We start from the raw sequence: 18,793 nt of genomic DNA on the forward strand, positions 1-18,793 counted from the left end.
ATGCAATGGGCTGGCGCACGGGCAGCCCAAATGACCTGACGTTTCGTCCTGCTGTTGTGAAAAAGTGTCACTGCTTTTTGATCTGTTGAAGTGTTTGGTCTGTGTTTGGTCTGTGTTTGGTGTTTGGTCTGTGTTTGGTCTGTGTTTGGTCTGTGTTTGGTCTGTGTTTGGTCTGTGTTTGGTCTGTGTTTGGTCTGTGTTTGGTCTGTGTTTGGTCTGTGTTTGGTCTGTGATTGGTCTGTGTTTGGTCTGTGTTTGGTCTGTGTTTGGTCTGTGATTGGTCTGTGTTTGGTCTGTGATTGGTCTGTGTTTGGTCTGTGTTTGGTCTGTGATTGGTCTGTGTTTGGTCTGTGTTTGGTCTGTGATTGGTCTGTGTTTGGTCTGTGTTTGGTCTGTGTTTGGTCTGTGTTTGGTCTGTGTTTGGTCTGTGATTGGTCTGTGTTTGGTCTGTGTTTGGTCTGTGTTTGGTCTGTGATTGGTCTGTGTTTGGTCTGTGTTTGGTCTGTGATTGGTCTGTGTTTGGTCTGTGTTTGGTCTGTGATTGGTCTGTGTTTGGTCTGTGTTTGGTCTGTGTTTGGTCTGTGTTTGGTCTGTGTTTGGTCTGTGTTTGGTCTGTGTTTGGTCTGTGATTGGTCTGTGTTTGGTCTGTGTTTGGTCTGTGTTTGGTGTTTGGTCTGTGTTTGGTGTTTGGTCTGTGTTTGGTGTTTGGTCTGTGTTTGGTCTGTGTTTGGTCTGTGTTTGGTGTTTGGTCTGTGTTTGGTCTGTGTTTGGTGTTTGGTCTGTGTTTGGTGTTTGGTCTGTGTTTGGTCTGTGTTTGGTCTGTGATTGGTCTGTGTTTGGTGTTTGGTCTGTGTTTGGTCTGTGTTTGGTGTTTGGTCTGTGTTTGGTGTTTGGTCTGTGTTTGGTGTTTGGTCTGTGATTGGTCTGTGTTTGGTGTTTGGTCTGTGTTTGGTCTGTGATTGGTCTGTGTTTGGTGTTTGGTCTGTGTTTGGTGTTTGGTCTGTGTTTGGTGTTTGGTCTGTGTTTGGTCTGTGTTTGGTCTGTGTTTGGTGTTTGGTCTGTGTTTGGTCTGTGTTTGGTCTGTGTTTGGTCTGTGTTTGGTCTGTGTTTGGTCTGTGATTGGTGTTTGGTCTGTGTTTGGTGTTTGGTCTGTGTTTGGTCTGTGTTTGGTCTGTGTTTGGTGTTTGGTCTGTGTTTGGTGTTTGGTCTGTGTTTGGTCTGTGTTTGGTCTGTGTTTGGTGTTTGGTCTGTGTTTGGTTTGTGTTTGGTGTTTGGTCTGTGTTTGGTCTGTGTTTGGTCTGTGTTTGGTCTGTGTTTGGTCTGTGTTTGGTCTGTGATTGGTGTTTGGTCTGTGTTTGGTGTTTGGTCTGTGTTTGGTCTGTGTTTGGTCTGTGTTTGGTGTTTGGTCTGTGTTTGGTGTTTGGTCTGTGTTTGGTCTGTGTTTGGTCTGTGTTTGGTGTTTGGTCTGTGATTGGTCTGTGTTTGGTGTTTGGTCTGTGTTTGGTGTTTGGTCTGTGTTTGGTCTGTGTTTGGTCTGTGTTTGGTGTTTGGTCTGTGATTGGTCTGTGTTTGGTGTTTGGTCTGTGTTTGGTCTGTGTTTGGTGTTTGGTCTGTGATTGGTGTTTGGTCTGTGTTTGGTGTTTGGTCTGTGTTTGGTGTTTGGTCTGTGTTTGGTCTGTGTTTGGTCTGTGTTTGGTGTTTGGTCTGTGATTGGTCTGTGTTTGGTCTGTGTTTGGTCTGTGTTTGGTCTGTGTTTGGTCTGTGTTTGGTCTGTGATTGGTCTGTGTTTGGTCTGTGTTTGGTGTTTGGTCTGTGTTTGGTCTGTGTTTGGTCTGTGTTTGACATTCAGTGAACATTAAAAAAAAAAGCTCTATTGTGAATTCTGATTTTCACCCGTCATTCTACTTTTCTGTAGCGTATTGAAGAATCCCAGTTTTGCTTGCCCTTCACATTCTACTTTTCTGTAGCGTATTGAAGAATCCCAGTTTTGCTCGCCCTTCACATTCTACTTTTCTGTAGCGTATTGAAGAATCCCAGTTTTGCTTGCCCTTCACATTCTACTTTTCTGTAGCGTATTGAAGAATCCCAGTTTTGCTTGCCCTTCACATTCTACTTTTCTGTAGCGTATTGAAGAATCCCAGTTTTGCTTGCCCTTCACATTCTACTTTTCTGTAGCGTATTGAAGAATCCCAGTTTTGCTTGCCCTTCACATTCTACTTTTCTGTAGCGTATTGAAGAATCCCAGTTTTGCTTGCCCTTCACATTCTACTTTTCTGTAGCGTATTGAAGAATCCCAGTTTTGCTTGCCCTTCACATTCTACTTTTCTGTAGCGTATTGAAGAATCCCAGTTTTGCTTGCCCTTCACATTCTACTTTTCTGTAGCGTATTGAAGAATCCCAGTTTTGCTTGCCCTTCACATTGTTGCGTCTGACATTGTTTGCACGGTGCTTGTTGACTTGATGTGGGTGGTGATTGCTTCAATATGTTATGCTTCTTGACTTGATGTGGGTGGTGATTGTTTCAATATGTTATGCTTGTTGACTTGATGTGGGTGGTCATTGTTTCAATATGTTATGCTTCTTGTCTTGATGTGGGTGGTGATTGCTTCAATATGTTATGCTTGTTGACTTGATGTGGGTGGTCATTGTTTCAATATGTTATGCTTCTTGTCTTGATGTGGGTGGTCATTTTTTCAATATGTTATGCTTCTTGACTTGATGTGGGTGGTCATTGTTTCAATATGTTATGCTTCTTGACTTGATGTGGGTGGTGATTGCTTCAATATGTTATGCTTCTTGACTTGATGTGGGTGGTGATTGTTTCAATATGTTATGCTTGTTGACTTGATGTGGGTGGTCATTGTTTCAATATGTTATGCTTCTTGTCTTGATGTGGGTGGTGATTGCTTCAATATGTTATGCTTGTTGACTTGATGTGGGTGGTCATTGTTTCAATATGTTATGCTTCTTGTCTTGATGTGGGTGGTCATTTTTTCAATATGTTATGCTTCTTGACTTGATGTGGGTGGTCATTGTTTCAATATGTTATGCTTCTTGACTTGATGTGGGTGGTCATTGTTTCAATATGTTATGCTTCTTGACTTGATGTGGGTGGTAATTGTTTCAATATGTTATGCTTCTTGACTTGATGTGGGTGGTCATTGTTTCAATATGTTATGCTTCTTGACTTGATGTGGGTGGTAATTGTTTCAATATGTTATGCTTCTTGACTTGATGTGGGTGGTAATTGTTTCAATATGTTATGCTTCTTGACTTGATGTGGGTGGTAATTGTTTCAATATGTTATGCTTCTTGACTTGATGTGGGTGGTGATTGTTTCAATATGTTATGCTCAGTAAGTTAGAGGTATCGCTTCCTCATGGGTGAATCTACACCCCAAAATGCCGCCAGTAATCTAGTTGCAGACACAGACACAGACACAGACACAGACACACACACAGACACACACAGACACACACACACACACACACACGCACGCACACACACACACACAGAGGGGGGCGATGCTTTACCACGTGCACCGGGAATGGGTTTTTTGGACGTAACGTGCAAGGGAATGGGGAAATTCTCGTAGCGTGCACCGTGCATAGAGGTCCGGCGTGCACCGTGCATGGAGCTTTTTCGTAACGTGCACCGTGTATCACCGTGCATGTTCTATGACACTTCATTTTTGCGAAGCAACTGAATATGAAAAGAAAAGAAAGCGTGCAGAAGTATGTTTGGGTCCTGCAAGACTTTATGACCAACGATTTCTCCCTTGGAAGAAAATGAAGATGTCTGCTTTTCGTCTGCTTTAAAGGTAGGGACATTTTACAGCGCACACGGTAAATTGCAAGTCGTATTGGACAAGAATTTTGTTATTCTTCTTTCTTCGAAGTACCATAGATTTGTTCTTGGCCATATTTTCGACCAGTGCATCGTTATATTATAGGAAAAACACGTTTGAACGCAAATTCGCAAAGTAATTTTAATCATTTGCTCCGGAACTGCAATGTCGATTTGCCAAAACAAAACATTCTGGCTCAGTATGCAGGAACATGCTGGTAAAGTCATATTTTTTAAATGGGTGTGGAAGAACTGCTCATAATTGACATAGCACTCCGGCCCTGTTCTAGCATTAGTTAGGGTGAGAGTGAAATCATTGCATCAGGCATATATAGCTACTGTTAGTGTGTCGGTGAAATTATTGCATCAGACATAGTAAGGGTGAGAGTGAAATCATTGCATCTGACAAAGTTAGGGTGAGAGTGAAATCATTGCATCTGACAAAGTTAGGGTGAGAAGGAAATCATTGCATCAGACACAGTTAGGGTGAGAGTAAAATCCTTGCATCAGACACAGTTAGAGTGAGAATGAAATCATTGCATCAGACACAGTTAGAGTGAGAGTGAAATCATTGCATCAGACACAGTTAGGGTGAGAGTGAAATCATTGCATCAGACACAGTTAGGGTGAGAGTGAAATCATTGCATCAGACACAGTTAGAGTGAGAGTGAAATCATTGCATCAGACACAGTAAGGGTGAGAGTGAAATCATTGCATCAGACACAGTTAGGGTGCATCAGACATAGCTACAGACAGGGTGAGAGTTAAGCATCAGACACAGCTACAGTGAGGGTGATGGTTAGGCATCAGACATAGCTACAGTTAGGGTGATGGTTAGACATCAGACACAGCTACAGTCAGGGTGAGGGTTAGACATCAGACATAACTACAGTCAGGGTGAGGGTTACACATCAGACATAGCTACAGTTAGGGTGGGGGTTAGACATCAGACATAGCTACAGTCAGGGTGAGGGTTAGACATCAGACATAGCTACAGTGAGGGTGAGGGTTAGACATCAGACATAGCTACAGTGAGGGTGAGGGTTAGACATCAGACACAGCTACAGTTAGGGTGAGGGTTAGACATCAGACATAGCTACAGTTAGGGTGAGGGTTAGACATCAGACACAGCTACAGTTAGGGTGATGGTTAGACATCAGACATAGCTACAGTTAGGGTGGGGGCCAAGCATCAGACACAGCTACAGTCAGGGTGAGGGTTAGACATCAGACATAGCTACAGTTAGGGTGATGGTTAGACATCAGACATAGCTACAGTCAGGGTGAGGGTTAGACATCAGACACAGCTACAGTGAGGGTGGGGGTTAGACATCAGACACAGCTACAGTCAGGGTGAGAGTTAGACATCAGACACAGCTACAGTCAGGGTGATGGTTAGACATCAGACATAGCAACAGTGAGGGTGAGCGTTAGACATCAGACATAGCTACAGTCAGGGTGAGGGTTAGACATCAGACACAGCTACAGTCAGGGTGATGGTTAGACATCAGACACAGCTACAGTTAGGGTGGGGGTTAGGCATCAGACACAGCTACAGTTAGGGTGGGGGTTAGACATCAGACATAGCTACAGTTAGGGTGGGGGTTAGACATCAGACACAGCTACAGTCAGGGTGAGGGTTAGACATCAGACACAGCTACAGTTAGGGTGAGGGTTAGACATCAGACACAGCTACAGTCAGGGTGCGGGTTAGACATCAGACATAGCTACAGTGAGGGTGAGGGTTAGACATCAGACATAGCTACAGTCAGGGTGAGGGTTAGACATCAGACATAGCTACAGTCAGGGTGAGGGTTAGACATCAGACATAGCTACAGTCAGGGTGAGGGTTAGAATCAGACATAGCTACAGTCAGGGTGAGGGTTAGACATCAGACACAGCTACAGTTAGGGTGGGGGTTAGGCATCAGACATAGCTACAGTTAGGGTGAGGGTTAGACATCAGACATAGCTACAGTTAGGGTGAGGGTTAGACATCAGACATAGCTACAGTCAGGGTGAGGGTTAGACATCAGACATAGCTACAGTCAGGGTGAGGGTTAGACATCAGACATAGCTACAGTCAGGGTGAGGGTTATACATCAGACATAGCTACAGTCAGGGTGAGGGTTAGACATCAGACATAGCTACAGTCAGGGTGAGGGTTAGACATCAGATATAACTACAGTCAGGGTGAGGGTTAGACATCAGACACAGCCACAGTCAGGGTGAGGGTTAGACATCAGACATAGCTACAGTCAGGGTGAGGGTTAGACATCAGACATAGCTACAGTTAGGTTGAGGGTTAGACATCAGACATAGCAACAGTGAGGGTGAGCGTTAGACATCAGACATAGCTACAGTCAGGGTGAGGGTTAGACATCAGACACAGCTACAGTTAGGGTGAGCGTTAGACATCAGACATAGCTACAGTGAGGGTGATGGTTAGGCATCAGACATAGCTACAGTTAGGGTGAGCGTTAGGCATCAGACACAGCTACAGTCAGGGTGATGGTTAGACATCAGACATAGCTACAGTCAGGGTGAGGGTTACACATCAGACATAGCTACAGTCAGGGTGAGGGTTAGACATCAGACATAGCTACAGTCAGGGTGAGGGTTAGACATCAGACACAGCTACAGTCAGGGTGAGGGTTAGACATCAGACACAGCTACAGTTAGGGTGAGGGTTAGACATCAGACACAGCTACAGTCAGGGTGAGGGTTAGACATCAGACACAGCTACAGTGAGGGTGAGGGTTAGACATCAGACACAGCTACAGTGAGGGTGAGGGTTAGACATCAGACACAGCTACAGTTAGGGTGAGGGTTAGACATCAGACATAGCTACAGTTAGGTTGAGGGTTAGACATCAGACATAGCTACAGTCAGGGTGAGGGTTATACATCAGACATAGCTACAGTCAGGGTGAGGGTTAGACATCAGACATAGCTACAGTGAGGGTGAGGGTTAGACATCAGACATAGCTACAGTCAGGGTGAGGGTTAGAATCAGACATAGCTACAGTCAGGGTGAGGGTTAGACATCAGATACAGCTACAGTTAGGGTGGGGGTTAGGCATCAGACATAGCTACAGTTAGGGTGAGGGTTAGACATCAGACACAGCTACAGTTAGGGTGAGCGTTAGACATCAGACATAGCTACAGTGAGGGTGATGGTTAGACATCAGACATAGCTACAGTCAGGGTGAGGGTTAGACATCAGACATAGCTACAGTCAGGGTGAGGGTTAGACATCAGACATAGCTACAGTCAGGGTGAGGGTTAGACATCAGACATAGCTACAGTTAGGGTGAGGGTTAGACATCAGACATAGCTACAGTCAGGGTGAGGGTTAGACATCAGACATAGCTACAGTTAGGGTGGGGGTTAGACATCAGACATAGCTACAGTCAGGGTGAGGGTTAGACATCAGACACAGCCACAGTCAGGGTGAGGGTTAGACATCAGACATAGCTACAGTCAGGGTGAGGGTTAGACATCAGACATAGCTACAGTCAGGGTGGGGGTTAGGCATCAGACATAGCTACAGTCAGGGTGATGGTTAGACATCAGACATAGCTACAGTCAGGGTGATGGTTAGACATCAGACATAGCTACAGTCAGGGTGATGGTTAGACATCAGACATAGCTACAGTCAGGGTGAGGGTTAGACATCAGACATAGCCACAGTCAGGGTGAGGGTTAGACATCAGATACAGCTACAGTTAGGATGGGGGTTAGACATCAGACATAGCTACAGTTAGGGTGAGGGTTAGACATCAGACATAGCTACAGTCAGGGTGAGGGTTAGACATCAGACACAGCTACAGTCAGGGTGAGGGTTAGACATCAGACACAGCTACAGTTAGGGTGAGGGTTAGACATCAGACATAGCTACAGTCAGGGTGAGGGTTAGGCATCAGACATAGCTACAGTTAGGGTGAGGGTTAGGCATCAGACACAGCTACAGTCAGGGTGATGGTTAGACATCAGACATAGCTACAGTCAGGGTGAGGGTTACACATCAGACATAGCTACAGTCAGGGTGAGGGTTAGACATCAGACATAGCTACAGTCAGGGTGGGGGTTAGACATCAGACACAGCTACAGTCAGGGTGAGAGTTAGACATCAGACATAGCTACAGTCAGGGTGGGGGTTAGACATCAGACACAGCTACAGTGAGGGTGGGGGTTAGACATCAGACACAGCTACAGTCAGGGTGATGGTTAGACATCAGACATAGCTACAGTTAGGGTGAGGGTTAGACATCAGACATAGCTACAGTCAGGGTAAGGGTTAGACATAAGACATAGCTACAGTCAGGGTGAGGGTTAAACATCAGACATAGCTACAGTCAGGGTGAGGGTTAGACATCAGACATAGCTACAGTTAGGGTGAGGGTTAGACATCAGACATAGCTACAGTCAGGGTGAGGGTTAGAATCAGACATAGCTACAGTCAGGGTGAGGGTTAGACATCAGATACAGCTACAGTTAGGGTGGGGGTTAGGCATCAGACATAGCTACAGTTAGGGTGAGGGTTAGACATCAGACATAGCTACATTTAGGGTGAGGGTTAGACATCAGACATAGCTACAGTGAGGGTGAGGGTTAGACATCAGACATAGCTACAGTCAGGGTGAGGGTTAGACATCAGACATAGCTACAGTCAGGGTGAGGGTTAGACATCAGACATAGCTACAGTCAGGGTGAGGGTTAGACATCAGACATAGCCACAGTCAGGGTGAGGGTTATACATCAGACATAGCTACAGTTAGGTTGAGGGTTAGACATCAGACATAGCTACAGTCAGGGTGAGGGTTAGACATCAGACATAGCTACAGTCAGGGTGAGGGTTAGACATCAGACACAGCCACAGTCAGGGTGAGGGTTAGACATCACACATAGCTACAGTCAGGGTGAGGGTTAGACATCAGACATAGCTACAGTTAGGGTGGGGGTTAGGCATCAGACATAGCTACAGTCAGGGTGATGGTTAGACATCAGACATAGCTACAGTCAGGGTGAGGGTTAGAAATCAGACATAACTACAGTCAGGGTGATGGTTAGACATCAGACACAGCTACAGTCAGGGTGAGGGTTATACATCAGACATAGCTACAGTCAGGGTGAGGGTTAGACATCAGATACAGCTACAGTTAGGATGGGGGTTAGACATCAGACATAGCTACAGTTAGGGTGAGTGTTAGACATCAGACATAGCTACAGTCAGGGTGAGGGTTAGACATCAGACATAGCTACAGTCAGGGTGAGGGTTAGAATCAGACATAGCTACAGTCAGGGTGAGGGTTAGACATCAGACATAGCTACAGTCAGGGTGAGGGTTAGACATCAGACATAGCTACAGTCAGGGTGAGGGTTAGAATCAGACATAGCTACAGTTAGGGTGAGGGTTAGACATCAGACATAGCTACAGTCAGGGTGAGGGTTAGACATCAGACATAGCTACAGTCAGGGTGAGAGTTAGAATCAGACATAGCTACAGTTAGGGTGAGGGTTAGACATCAGACATAGCTACAGTGAGGGTGGGGGTTAGGCATCAGACATAGCTACAGTCAGGGTGAGGGTTAGACATCAGACATAGCAACAGTGAGGGTGATGGTTAGGGTTAGACATCAGACACAGCTACAGTTAGGGTGAGCGTTAGACATCAGACATAGCTACAGTCAGGGTGGGGGTTAGACATCAGACATAGCTACAGTCAGGGTGAGGGTTAGACATCAGACACAGCTACAGTTAGGGTGGGGGTTAGGCATCAGACATAGCTACAGTTAGGGTGAGCGTTAGACATCAGACATAGCTACTGTTAGGGTGAGCGTTAGACATCAGACATAGCTACAGTCAGGGTGAGGGTTAGACATCAGACATAGCTACAGTCAGGGTGAGGGTTAGACATCAGACATAGCTACAGTTAGGGTGAGGGTTAGACATCAGACATAGCTACAGTGAGGGTGAGGGTTAGACATCAGACATAGCTACAGTCAGGGTGAGGGTTAGACATCAGACATAGCTACAGTCAGGGTGAGGGTTAGACATCAGACACAGCTACAGTTAGGGTGAGCGTTAGACATCAGACATAGCTACAGTCAGGGTGAGGGTTAGACATCAGACACAGCTACAGTCAGGGTGATGGTTAGACATCAGACATAGCTACAGTCAGGGTGATGGTTAGACATCAGACATAGCTACAGTTAGGGTGGGAGTTAGGCATCAGACATAGCTACAGTTAGGGTGATGGTTAGGCATCAGACACAGCCACAGTTAGGGTGAGGGTTAGACATCAGACACAGCTACAGTTAGGGTGAGGGTTAGGCATCAGACACAGCTACAGTCAGGGTGAGGGTTAGGCATCAGACATAGCTACAGTTAGGGTGAGGGTTAGGCATCAGACACAGCCACAGTCAGGGTGAGCGTTAGGCATCAGATATAGCTACAGTTTGGGTGAGCTTTAGGCATCAGACACAGCCACAGTTAGGGTGAGGGTTTGGCATCAAACGGCTTGTCTTGTGGAGACGGGTCATCGTGGGATACAGCTCTCTGTACGGGATTTGACGTCTTCTTGAGGCCTGAGGGGTCAACGACGTCGAGCGTGTGGCGGCGTAGGACTGCCTTCTCCCGCTCCGACCAGTTCTCCTCGTCTTCCTTGGAGGGGTTTCCTTGCTTGGAATCACTCCCCCTTTTGCCTGGATTTGTTGTGCCGGCTTGTTGCTGATTTCCTCCCTGTATTGTGATACGTTCGTTTGGCACACTGTTAGATCTGGTCTGTGATGCGTCCGTTTGGCAAACGTTTGGATCCGGACTGGGATGCGTCCGTTCGGCACACATTTAGATCCGGTATGTGACGCGTCCGTTTGGTAAACTGTTAGATCTGATCTGTGACGCGTCCTTTTGGCAGCCTGTTAGATCGAGTCTATTCCTCAGAGGTCCGTTGTGTGAACTCCTGTATCTGCTGTGTGGTCTGCAAGGTTGTGTTCAGATGGGGTCTAATTCCTCTGAGGTCCGTTGTGTGAACTCCTGTATCTGCTGTGTGGTCTGCAAGGTTGTGTTCAGACGGGGTCTAATTCCTCTGAGATCCGTTGTGTGAACTCCTGTATCTGCTGTGTGGTCTGCAAGGTTGTGTTCAGACGGGGTCTAATTCTTCTGAGATCCGTTGTGTGAACTCCTGTATCTGCTGTGTGGTCTGCAAGGTTGTGTTCAGACGGGGTCTAATTCCTCTGAGATCCGTTGTGTGAACTCCTGTATCTGCTGTGTGGTCTGCAAGGTTGTGTTCAGACGGGGTCTATTCCTCTGAGATCCGTTGTATCAACTTCCGTATCTGCTATGTGGTCAATAAATACTGTGAAAGATTCGGTCAATGAACTGCAGTATGTGATACGAAGTATTCAGATGGAGTGTACAAGTTGTGAAATGCGGTCGATGAATGACTCTATCATGTAGGTCAATTCCAGGACACAGAAAGAGAGCCAATCTTTGAGCTCCGGTGCCCGGCGAGAGATTGTGACTGGAACCTCTGAGACCCGCTCTAAGAAGTCCGGGAGCTGGCCAGTCAGATCCAAGATCCAGCCGGACAACTCTGTCACGTGGCCTTTCAAGCCCAGAGTGAGGTTACGTGCCCTCGGCTCCAGTGTGACGGGCTACAGTGTGTGTCTCACTTATGACGGGCTACAGTGTGTGTCTCACTTATGACAGGCTCCAGTGTGTGTCTCACGTATGACAGGCTACAGTGTGTATCTCACGTATGACAGGCTACAGTGTGTGTCTCACGTATGACAGGCTACAGTGTGTGTCTCACGTATGACAGGCTACAGTGTGTCTCACGTATGACAGGCTACAGTGTGTGTCACACGTATGACAGGCTACAGTGTGTGTCACACGTATGACAGGCTACAGTGTGTATCTCACGTATGACAGGCTACAGTGTGTGTCACACGTATGACAGGCTACAGTGTGTCTCACGTATGACAGGCTACAGTGTGTATCTCACGTATGACAGGCTACATTGTGTGTCTCACTTATAACGGGCTACAGTGTGTGTCTCACTTATAACGGGCTACAGTGTGTCTCACGTATGACAGGCTACAGTGTGTCTCACTTATAACGGGCTACAGTGTGTGTCTCACTTATAACGGGCTACAGTGTGTCTCACGTATGACAGGCTACAGTGTGTATCTCACGTATGACAGGCTACATTGTGTGTCTCACTTATAACGGGCTACAGTGTGTGTCTCACTTATAACGGGCTACAGTGTGTGTCTCACTTATAACGGGCTACAGTGTGTGTCTCACGTATAACGGGCTACAGTGTGTCTCACGTATGACAGGCTACAGTGTGTATCTCACGTATGACAGGCTACATTGTGTGTCTCACTTATAACGGGCTACAGTGTGTCTCACGTATGACAGGCTACAGTGTGTCTCACGTATGACAGGCTACAGTGTGTCTCACGTATGACAGGCTACAGTGTGTGTCTCACGTATGACAGGCTACAGTGTGTCTCACGTATGACAGGCTACAGTGTGTGTCTCACGTATGATGAGGCTACAGTGTGTGTCTCACGTATGACAGGCTACAGTGTGTGTCTCAAGTACGACAGGCTACAGTTTGTCTCTCACTTATGATGAGGCTACAGTGTGTGTCACTTATGACAGGCTACAGTGTGTGTCACTTTTGACAGGCTACAGTGTGTCTCACGTACGACAGGCTACAGTGTGTATCACGTTTGATGAGGCTACAGTGTGTCTCACTTATGACAGGCTACAGTGTGTGTCTCACTTATGACAGGCAACAGTGTGTGTCTCACTTATGACATTGTTCTGAAAATACTATTCACGTTTCCGTGAAATACTGTTTTACAATACGAATTAGCTCACAGCAAACAATGTTTGAAGTAAGTTCAGGCAATCTTAGGCAATTTTTGTTTCTTGTTTCGTAATAATTCCCATGAAAAGGATCACGACTGCCACATTTCAGGTTGCACACTGCTGAAAACAAAATCGTGCTGCGACTGCTTGTACTCTAATGTTGCTCGCATGTTAGACGAAGTTCTTGGCCGACAATAAAAGCCATGTTGAGGAGCTAAATTAGCTGGACATGACAGAACATGTCATTGTTAGAATTCAAAACTTAATGTCAATGTGCTATCGCATTCGCGAATGACACAAATGACGTCAATTATAGAAGTGCGACGTATTCTTTTGCGTTTAGCTAAGTGGAACAAATGTTCGTCATTCCTTTTCCAAAACTTGTGGCGGCACGTGCAAATGTGCACGAGTTCTTTTTACATTAGAGGGGGAATCGAGACGAGTGTCGTGGTGTATGTGTGTGTGTGTGTGTCTGTCTGTGCGTGTATGTGTGTGTGTGTGTGTAGAGCGATTCAGACCAAACTACTGGACCGATCTTTATGAAATTTTACATGAGAGTTCCTGGGAATGATATCCCCAGACTTTTTTTTCTTTTTTTCGATAAATACCTTTGATGACGTCATACCCTCATTTTTCAATCAAATTGATTGAAATTTTGGCCAAGCAATCTTCGACGAAGGCCGGACTTCGTTATTGCATTTCAGCTTGGTGGCTTAAAAATTAATTGATGACTTTGGTCATTAAACATCTAAACATTGTAAAAAATAAAAAAATGAAAAAAAATTAAAAACGATCCAAATTTACGTTCATCTTATTCTTCATCATTTTCTGATTCCAAAAAACATATAAATATGTTATATTTGCATTAAAAACAAGCTCTGAAAATTAGAAATATATAAATTATGATCAAAATTAAATTTTCGAAATCAATTTAAAAACACTTTCATCTTATTCCTTGTCGGTTCCTGATTCCAAAAACATATAGATATGATATGTTTGGATTAAAAACACGCTCAGAAAGTTAAAACGAAGAGAGGTACAGAAAAGCGTGCTATCCTGCTCAGTGCAACTACTACCCCGCTCTTCTTGTCAATTTCACTGCCTTTGCCACGAGCAGTGGACTGACGATGCTACAAGTATACGGTCTTGCTGAAAAATTGCATTGCGTTCAGTTTCATTCTGTGAGTTCGACAGCTTGACTAAATGTTGTATTTTCGCCTTACGCGACTTGTTTTTCTTTCTTGTGTGATAAGTCTCGATCACCACGCTATGGGTAGTCTCGACAACCAAGACGCTCTTGATAGTCTCGATCACCAAGACGCTATGGGTAGTCTCGACCACCAAGACGCTCTTGATAGTCTCGATCACCAAGACGCTCTACTGGTGGTGACTCAATTCACAATTGAAGTCAGTCTGGGTTAGTCGTGTTTACTAAAATCCTCCAAGGCGGCGTTGGGGTAGATGAGAGGGGGTAGGTAGAGGTGGGATGGATAGATCTATCTGAAATTGGAGAGGGGGTAGGTAGGGGTGGGATGGATAGATCTATCTGAAATTGGAGAGGGGGTAGGTAGGGGTGGGATGGATAGATCTATCTGAAATTGGAGAGGGGGTGGGTAGAGGTGGGATGGATAGTGGGTTTTTTGTCTTCGTTGCACATATTGATTCCAAGAGACATTCCAGCATGTATATATATATTAAGAAAAAACGAACAACAGAGACGATAATCGCTTCACCGCTTAATTTATTTACTCCCTAAATGACACAATACAATCTGAAGATTTAAACATATCCTGCACAGACTACTTATATGAGAAAGCACTATACACATTTTTAATAACACAGAAGTTGACTTTACCGGGGAGAAGAGGAGGTTGCATTCAAAACAGGAAATAAGGAACAGAAAGAAGGCACAATGATGCTATACGACAACAAAATGTAACTGGCGAGAAAGAAGGCAAACTGATGCTGTACGACAACAAAATGTAACTGGCGAGAAAGAAGGCAAACTGATGCTGTACAACAAAATGTAACTGGCGAGAAAGAAGGCAAACTGATGCTATACGACAACAAAATGTAACTGGCGAGAAAGAAGGCAAACTGATGCTATACGACAACAAAATGTAACTGGCGAGAAAGAAGGCAAAATGATGCTATACGACAACAAAATGTAACTGGCGAGAAAGAAGGCAAACTGATGCTATATAACAAACTGTAACTGACGAAAAACAAGGCAAAGTGGTGCTATATGAAAACAAAATAAAACTGACAAGAAAGAAAAGAAGCAACTCTCGCACACGAATCATTGCACAAAGACTGCATAGCTCGATCTCTCTCAGCATCTTCTTGCACCTACTACAGAAGGACTGCATAGCTTGATCTCTCTCACCATCTTCAGGCACCTACAACAGGACTGCATAGCTTGATCTCTCTCACCATCTTCAGGCACCTACTACAGAATGAAAGTCCCGGTCCTTCCCTTAAAAATGGTTCTGCTAACTTCCTCAGGTGTGGCCAGGATTTAGCATGGGATAGTGTGGCCAGGATTTAGCATGGGATAGTGTGGCCAGGATTTAGCATGGGATAGTGTGGCCAGGATTTAGCATGGGATAGTGTGGCCAGGATTTAGCATGGGATAGTGTGGCCAGGATTTAGCATGGGATAGTGTGGCCAGGATTTAGCATGGGATAGTGTGGCCAGGATTTAGCATGGGATAGTGTGGCCAGGATTTAGCATGGGATAGTGTGGCCAGGATTTAGCATGGGATAGTGTGGCCAGGATTTAGCATGGGATAGTGTGGCCAGGATTTAGCATGGGATAGTGTGGCCAGGATTTAGCATGGGATAGTGTGGCCAGGATTTAGCATGGGATAGTGTGGCCAGGATTTAGCATGGGATAACACCTTCCCTTCACTCGCACACACCAACAGTCAGCATACTGGCTGCTTACTGTGCACTTGATGTTTGTAACGAACATTTGGCAGATTGATACCAGCGGCTTTTGAAGCATTATTTCATCCAATGATTGGCATTGTGTAGAGAGAGTATCCAGGTTTTTTTTATACATTATTTCATCCAATGATTGGCATTGTGTGGAGAAAATGTCCAGGCTTTTGATACATTATTTCATCCAATGATTGGCATTGTGTAGAGTGTCCAGACTGCTGCTTGTAGCTGTGTGTCCAAGTGGAATGCTGTCTCAAGTCAAAGGCTGCAAGATCTGAGCCACTGACCCGACGTCTTGCTACTGGAAGGACCGCAATTTAAACATCCAAGGTGTTGGATAAAGTATCCACAAACACTGATTCATCGTGGTTGTTGATCGTTGTTGGTGATAGCAACTGGTGTTTGCGGTTGTTGATCGTTGTTGGTGTTAGAAACTGGTGTTTGTGGTTGTTGGTCGTTGTTGGTGATAGCAACTGGTGTTTGTGATTGTTGATCGTTGTTGAGGATAGCAGCTGGTGATTGTGGTTGTTGATCGTTTTTGGTGTTAGCAACTGTTGTTTCTGGTTGTTGATCGTTGTTGGTGTTAGCAACTGGTGTTTCTGGTTGTTGATCGTTGTTGGTGCTAGCGACTATTGTTTGTGGTTGATGGTGGCACTGACTGGTGTCACTGACTGGTGTCACTGGCTAGTGTCAATGACTGGTGTCACTGACTGGTGTCACTGGCTGGTGGCACTGACTGGTGGCACTGACTGGTGGCGCTGACTTGTGGCACTGACTGGTGGCACTGACTGGTGGCACTGACTGGTGGCGCTGACTTGTGGCACTGACTGGTGGCACTGACTGGTGTCCCTGGCTGGTGTCACTGGCTGGTGTCACTGACTGGTGTCAATTGCTGGTGTCACTGACTGGTGTCACTGGCTGGTGTCACTGACTGTTGTCAATTGCTGGTGTCACTGACTGGTGTCACTGACTGGTGTCACTGGCTGGTGTCACTGGCTGGTGTCACTCGCTGGAGTCACTGTCTTGTTGTTGCGGGTCCGGGTTGGCCTCCTTTTCCTCATTGTCAAACGTCTGCATGACGACCGCCACGTCATCCATTATCTCTGACATCTTGACGGACAATCTCTTGATCATGCTTCCCTGCCCGTCGTTCACACTGAGGTTGCTCGTGCCCACACTGCCCTCTCCTCGCGCACTGGACTGTCTCCTGATAGCGCTGCCCTGACCTCTGACACTGGACTGTCTCCTGATCCCGCTGCCCTGACCTCTGACACTGGACTGTCTCCTGACCCCGCTGTCTTCCTCGTCCTTGGAGCTAGCGGAACTGCCCTCCTCGTCTTGTATAGAGGCGAAGCTGGCGTGCCTCTCACTCAGGTTGTTGGTATTGGACCTGGGCTTCTTAAAATGTATGTCACCGCTCAGTGTCGCACTCGCTTCTCCTATTTCTCCTATTTCGCCTCTCTTGACTCGGTCCTCTACCATCTTGTAGAAAGTCGTCACGTACCACATCGGCCCCGCCGGAGGTTCATCGCTAGCTGTTGACACATTCTTCTTCGTCTTCGTGTTTTTCCCCCTCTTTCCTCGTTTCTCCTTTTTCCCGCCTTGAGAATTAGAGCTGTCAGACGCCGACCCGATAAACGCGCCCCTCGCTTCAGGATTGAGTCTAGTGATAATGATGGTCATCAGATAGGAGATTGCGCCTACCATGAAGAAGGCCCCGAGAAGAAGGCAGTCCAGTATGACGTAGGCCAATCCGGCGCCAAAGTTGATGGGCCTGGATAAGGCTTTGGCCGATCTTCTGATGCCCCCTCTGAAAGTGTGGACGACCCACAGGAACAGCTTAAGCACCTGGTTGACATCCCGTTGTGTTTTGGTTCTCTGTTTGATCAGTGCATTCCTGAGTTGCACTTTGCTCGGCGATCTTTTCTTCTGTCGGCTGCGAGGACCACGTCGCGGAGACCGAGATCTGGCTCTGCTGCTGTACATCATCTTGCTTGTTTCTTCTCCTACAAAGTATTGTCCCCACAGCAAGAATCACCTGTCGTCAAGAAAGGTTAAGCCATAGTATGTTTAGCAGGGAATTGCTGCAGTAGAGTAGTTTACTGATCCGCTGAGTTATTTCCTGTTTTTAGAGTTGGTGTGAGTCTCTTTGTTTTGATACAACGGTTATCCCAAACCAGAAGAAACAAAACAAGTGATGCTGGCAAAGCGTGTATTAAGGCATGTTGTTGCAAGGATTATGCCTCCACTACAGTTCCTACCCACTGTGACACTCCCAAGAAGCAGTCCATTTCCTCGATTCAATTGTTTCTATTTGGAATAACTTTGTGCTGGTCTAGTTCTGCCTGGCTCTGCTCAGAATCCATCAGATTCTCCAAACTTTCTTGTTCTTTTCGGCAGTCCCGTTTTGGAATGCAAAGCAATTTGCGTCAGGTTTGGTACAAAAGTCCTCCATATACTCATTTTTTTTCACATGATGGTGTTCCTTTTAGAGCTATCACATTAAAACAATATCTGCCAAGGTTCAGCAGTGTCATAAAAGTTAACAAAAAGTTTTTTTAAAAAGGCGAAAAAAGAAAGAAAAAGCGAAGAAAAAAGAAACGTGTAAAAAAAATTACAAAAGCAATCACATCCTGTTTTGGAAGTGGATGTGACGTCAATGTTATGACGTAGATGTGTCTGTGACGTAGTTTTAGCCGAATCAAGTCGCCTCGCACTGGTAGATCCACAGGCACTCGTCACGAGGTGGGCGTGGCCTATGTCTTGGCTGTCACTTGTGATGGACGGGGGATCTTTTCTTATGGTTTACACAAGGTATGATACTGATTCTCTCGACCTCGTCGGCAAACTTCGCATTCCTGCCATACACAGCTTAGCAAAGCAAAACAACGGCTATGATAAAATCAAGCAGACAATAAACTATCGGACACTAACAGATTTATACCAAATAGACGTTGCTACTGCTGTCATTTTGCAAAACGGCACGGATTTTGACACACAAAATCCACCGTAGTTCTGAACCGAACGGAAGTTACGAATGACTTACTTCCCCTTATAATCAAACCGAGACAAGAAGCTGTGTCTTCATTGGCTGAAGGGAAAATATTGCGCGAAATCTGACA

General features: G+C 45.8%; 1 protein-coding gene across 1 annotated transcript; it reads right to left on the reverse strand.

Moving 5' to 3' along the window:
* Nucleotides 1–14,452: 14,452 nt before the first annotated feature.
* LOC138947861 (uncharacterized) lies at nucleotides 14,453–18,340 on the reverse strand. Its single transcript, XM_070319421.1, has 2 exons — nucleotides 15,176–18,340; nucleotides 14,453–15,128 (listed from the first exon to the last, which is right to left on the reverse strand). The coding sequence occupies exon 1, from the start codon at nucleotides 17,658–17,660 to the stop codon at nucleotides 16,674–16,676; it is 987 nt and encodes a 328-aa protein (XP_070175522.1). The 5' UTR covers nucleotides 17,661–18,340; the 3' UTR covers nucleotides 14,453–15,128; nucleotides 15,176–16,673.
* Nucleotides 18,341–18,793: the final 453 nt, after the last annotated feature.

This window comes from Littorina saxatilis, linkage group LG14 (genome assembly GCF_037325665.1).
Source record: "Littorina saxatilis isolate snail1 linkage group LG14, US_GU_Lsax_2.0, whole genome shotgun sequence".
In the NCBI taxonomy this organism is placed as follows: Eukaryota; Metazoa; Mollusca; class Gastropoda; order Littorinimorpha; family Littorinidae; genus Littorina; species Littorina saxatilis.

Bases quoted from the DNA above. Each gene is read 5' to 3' on its own strand.
- LOC138947861 (XM_070319421.1), bottom strand. From the start codon at position 17,660: ATGATGTACAGCAGCAGAGCCAGATCTCGGTCTCCGCGACGTGGTCCT.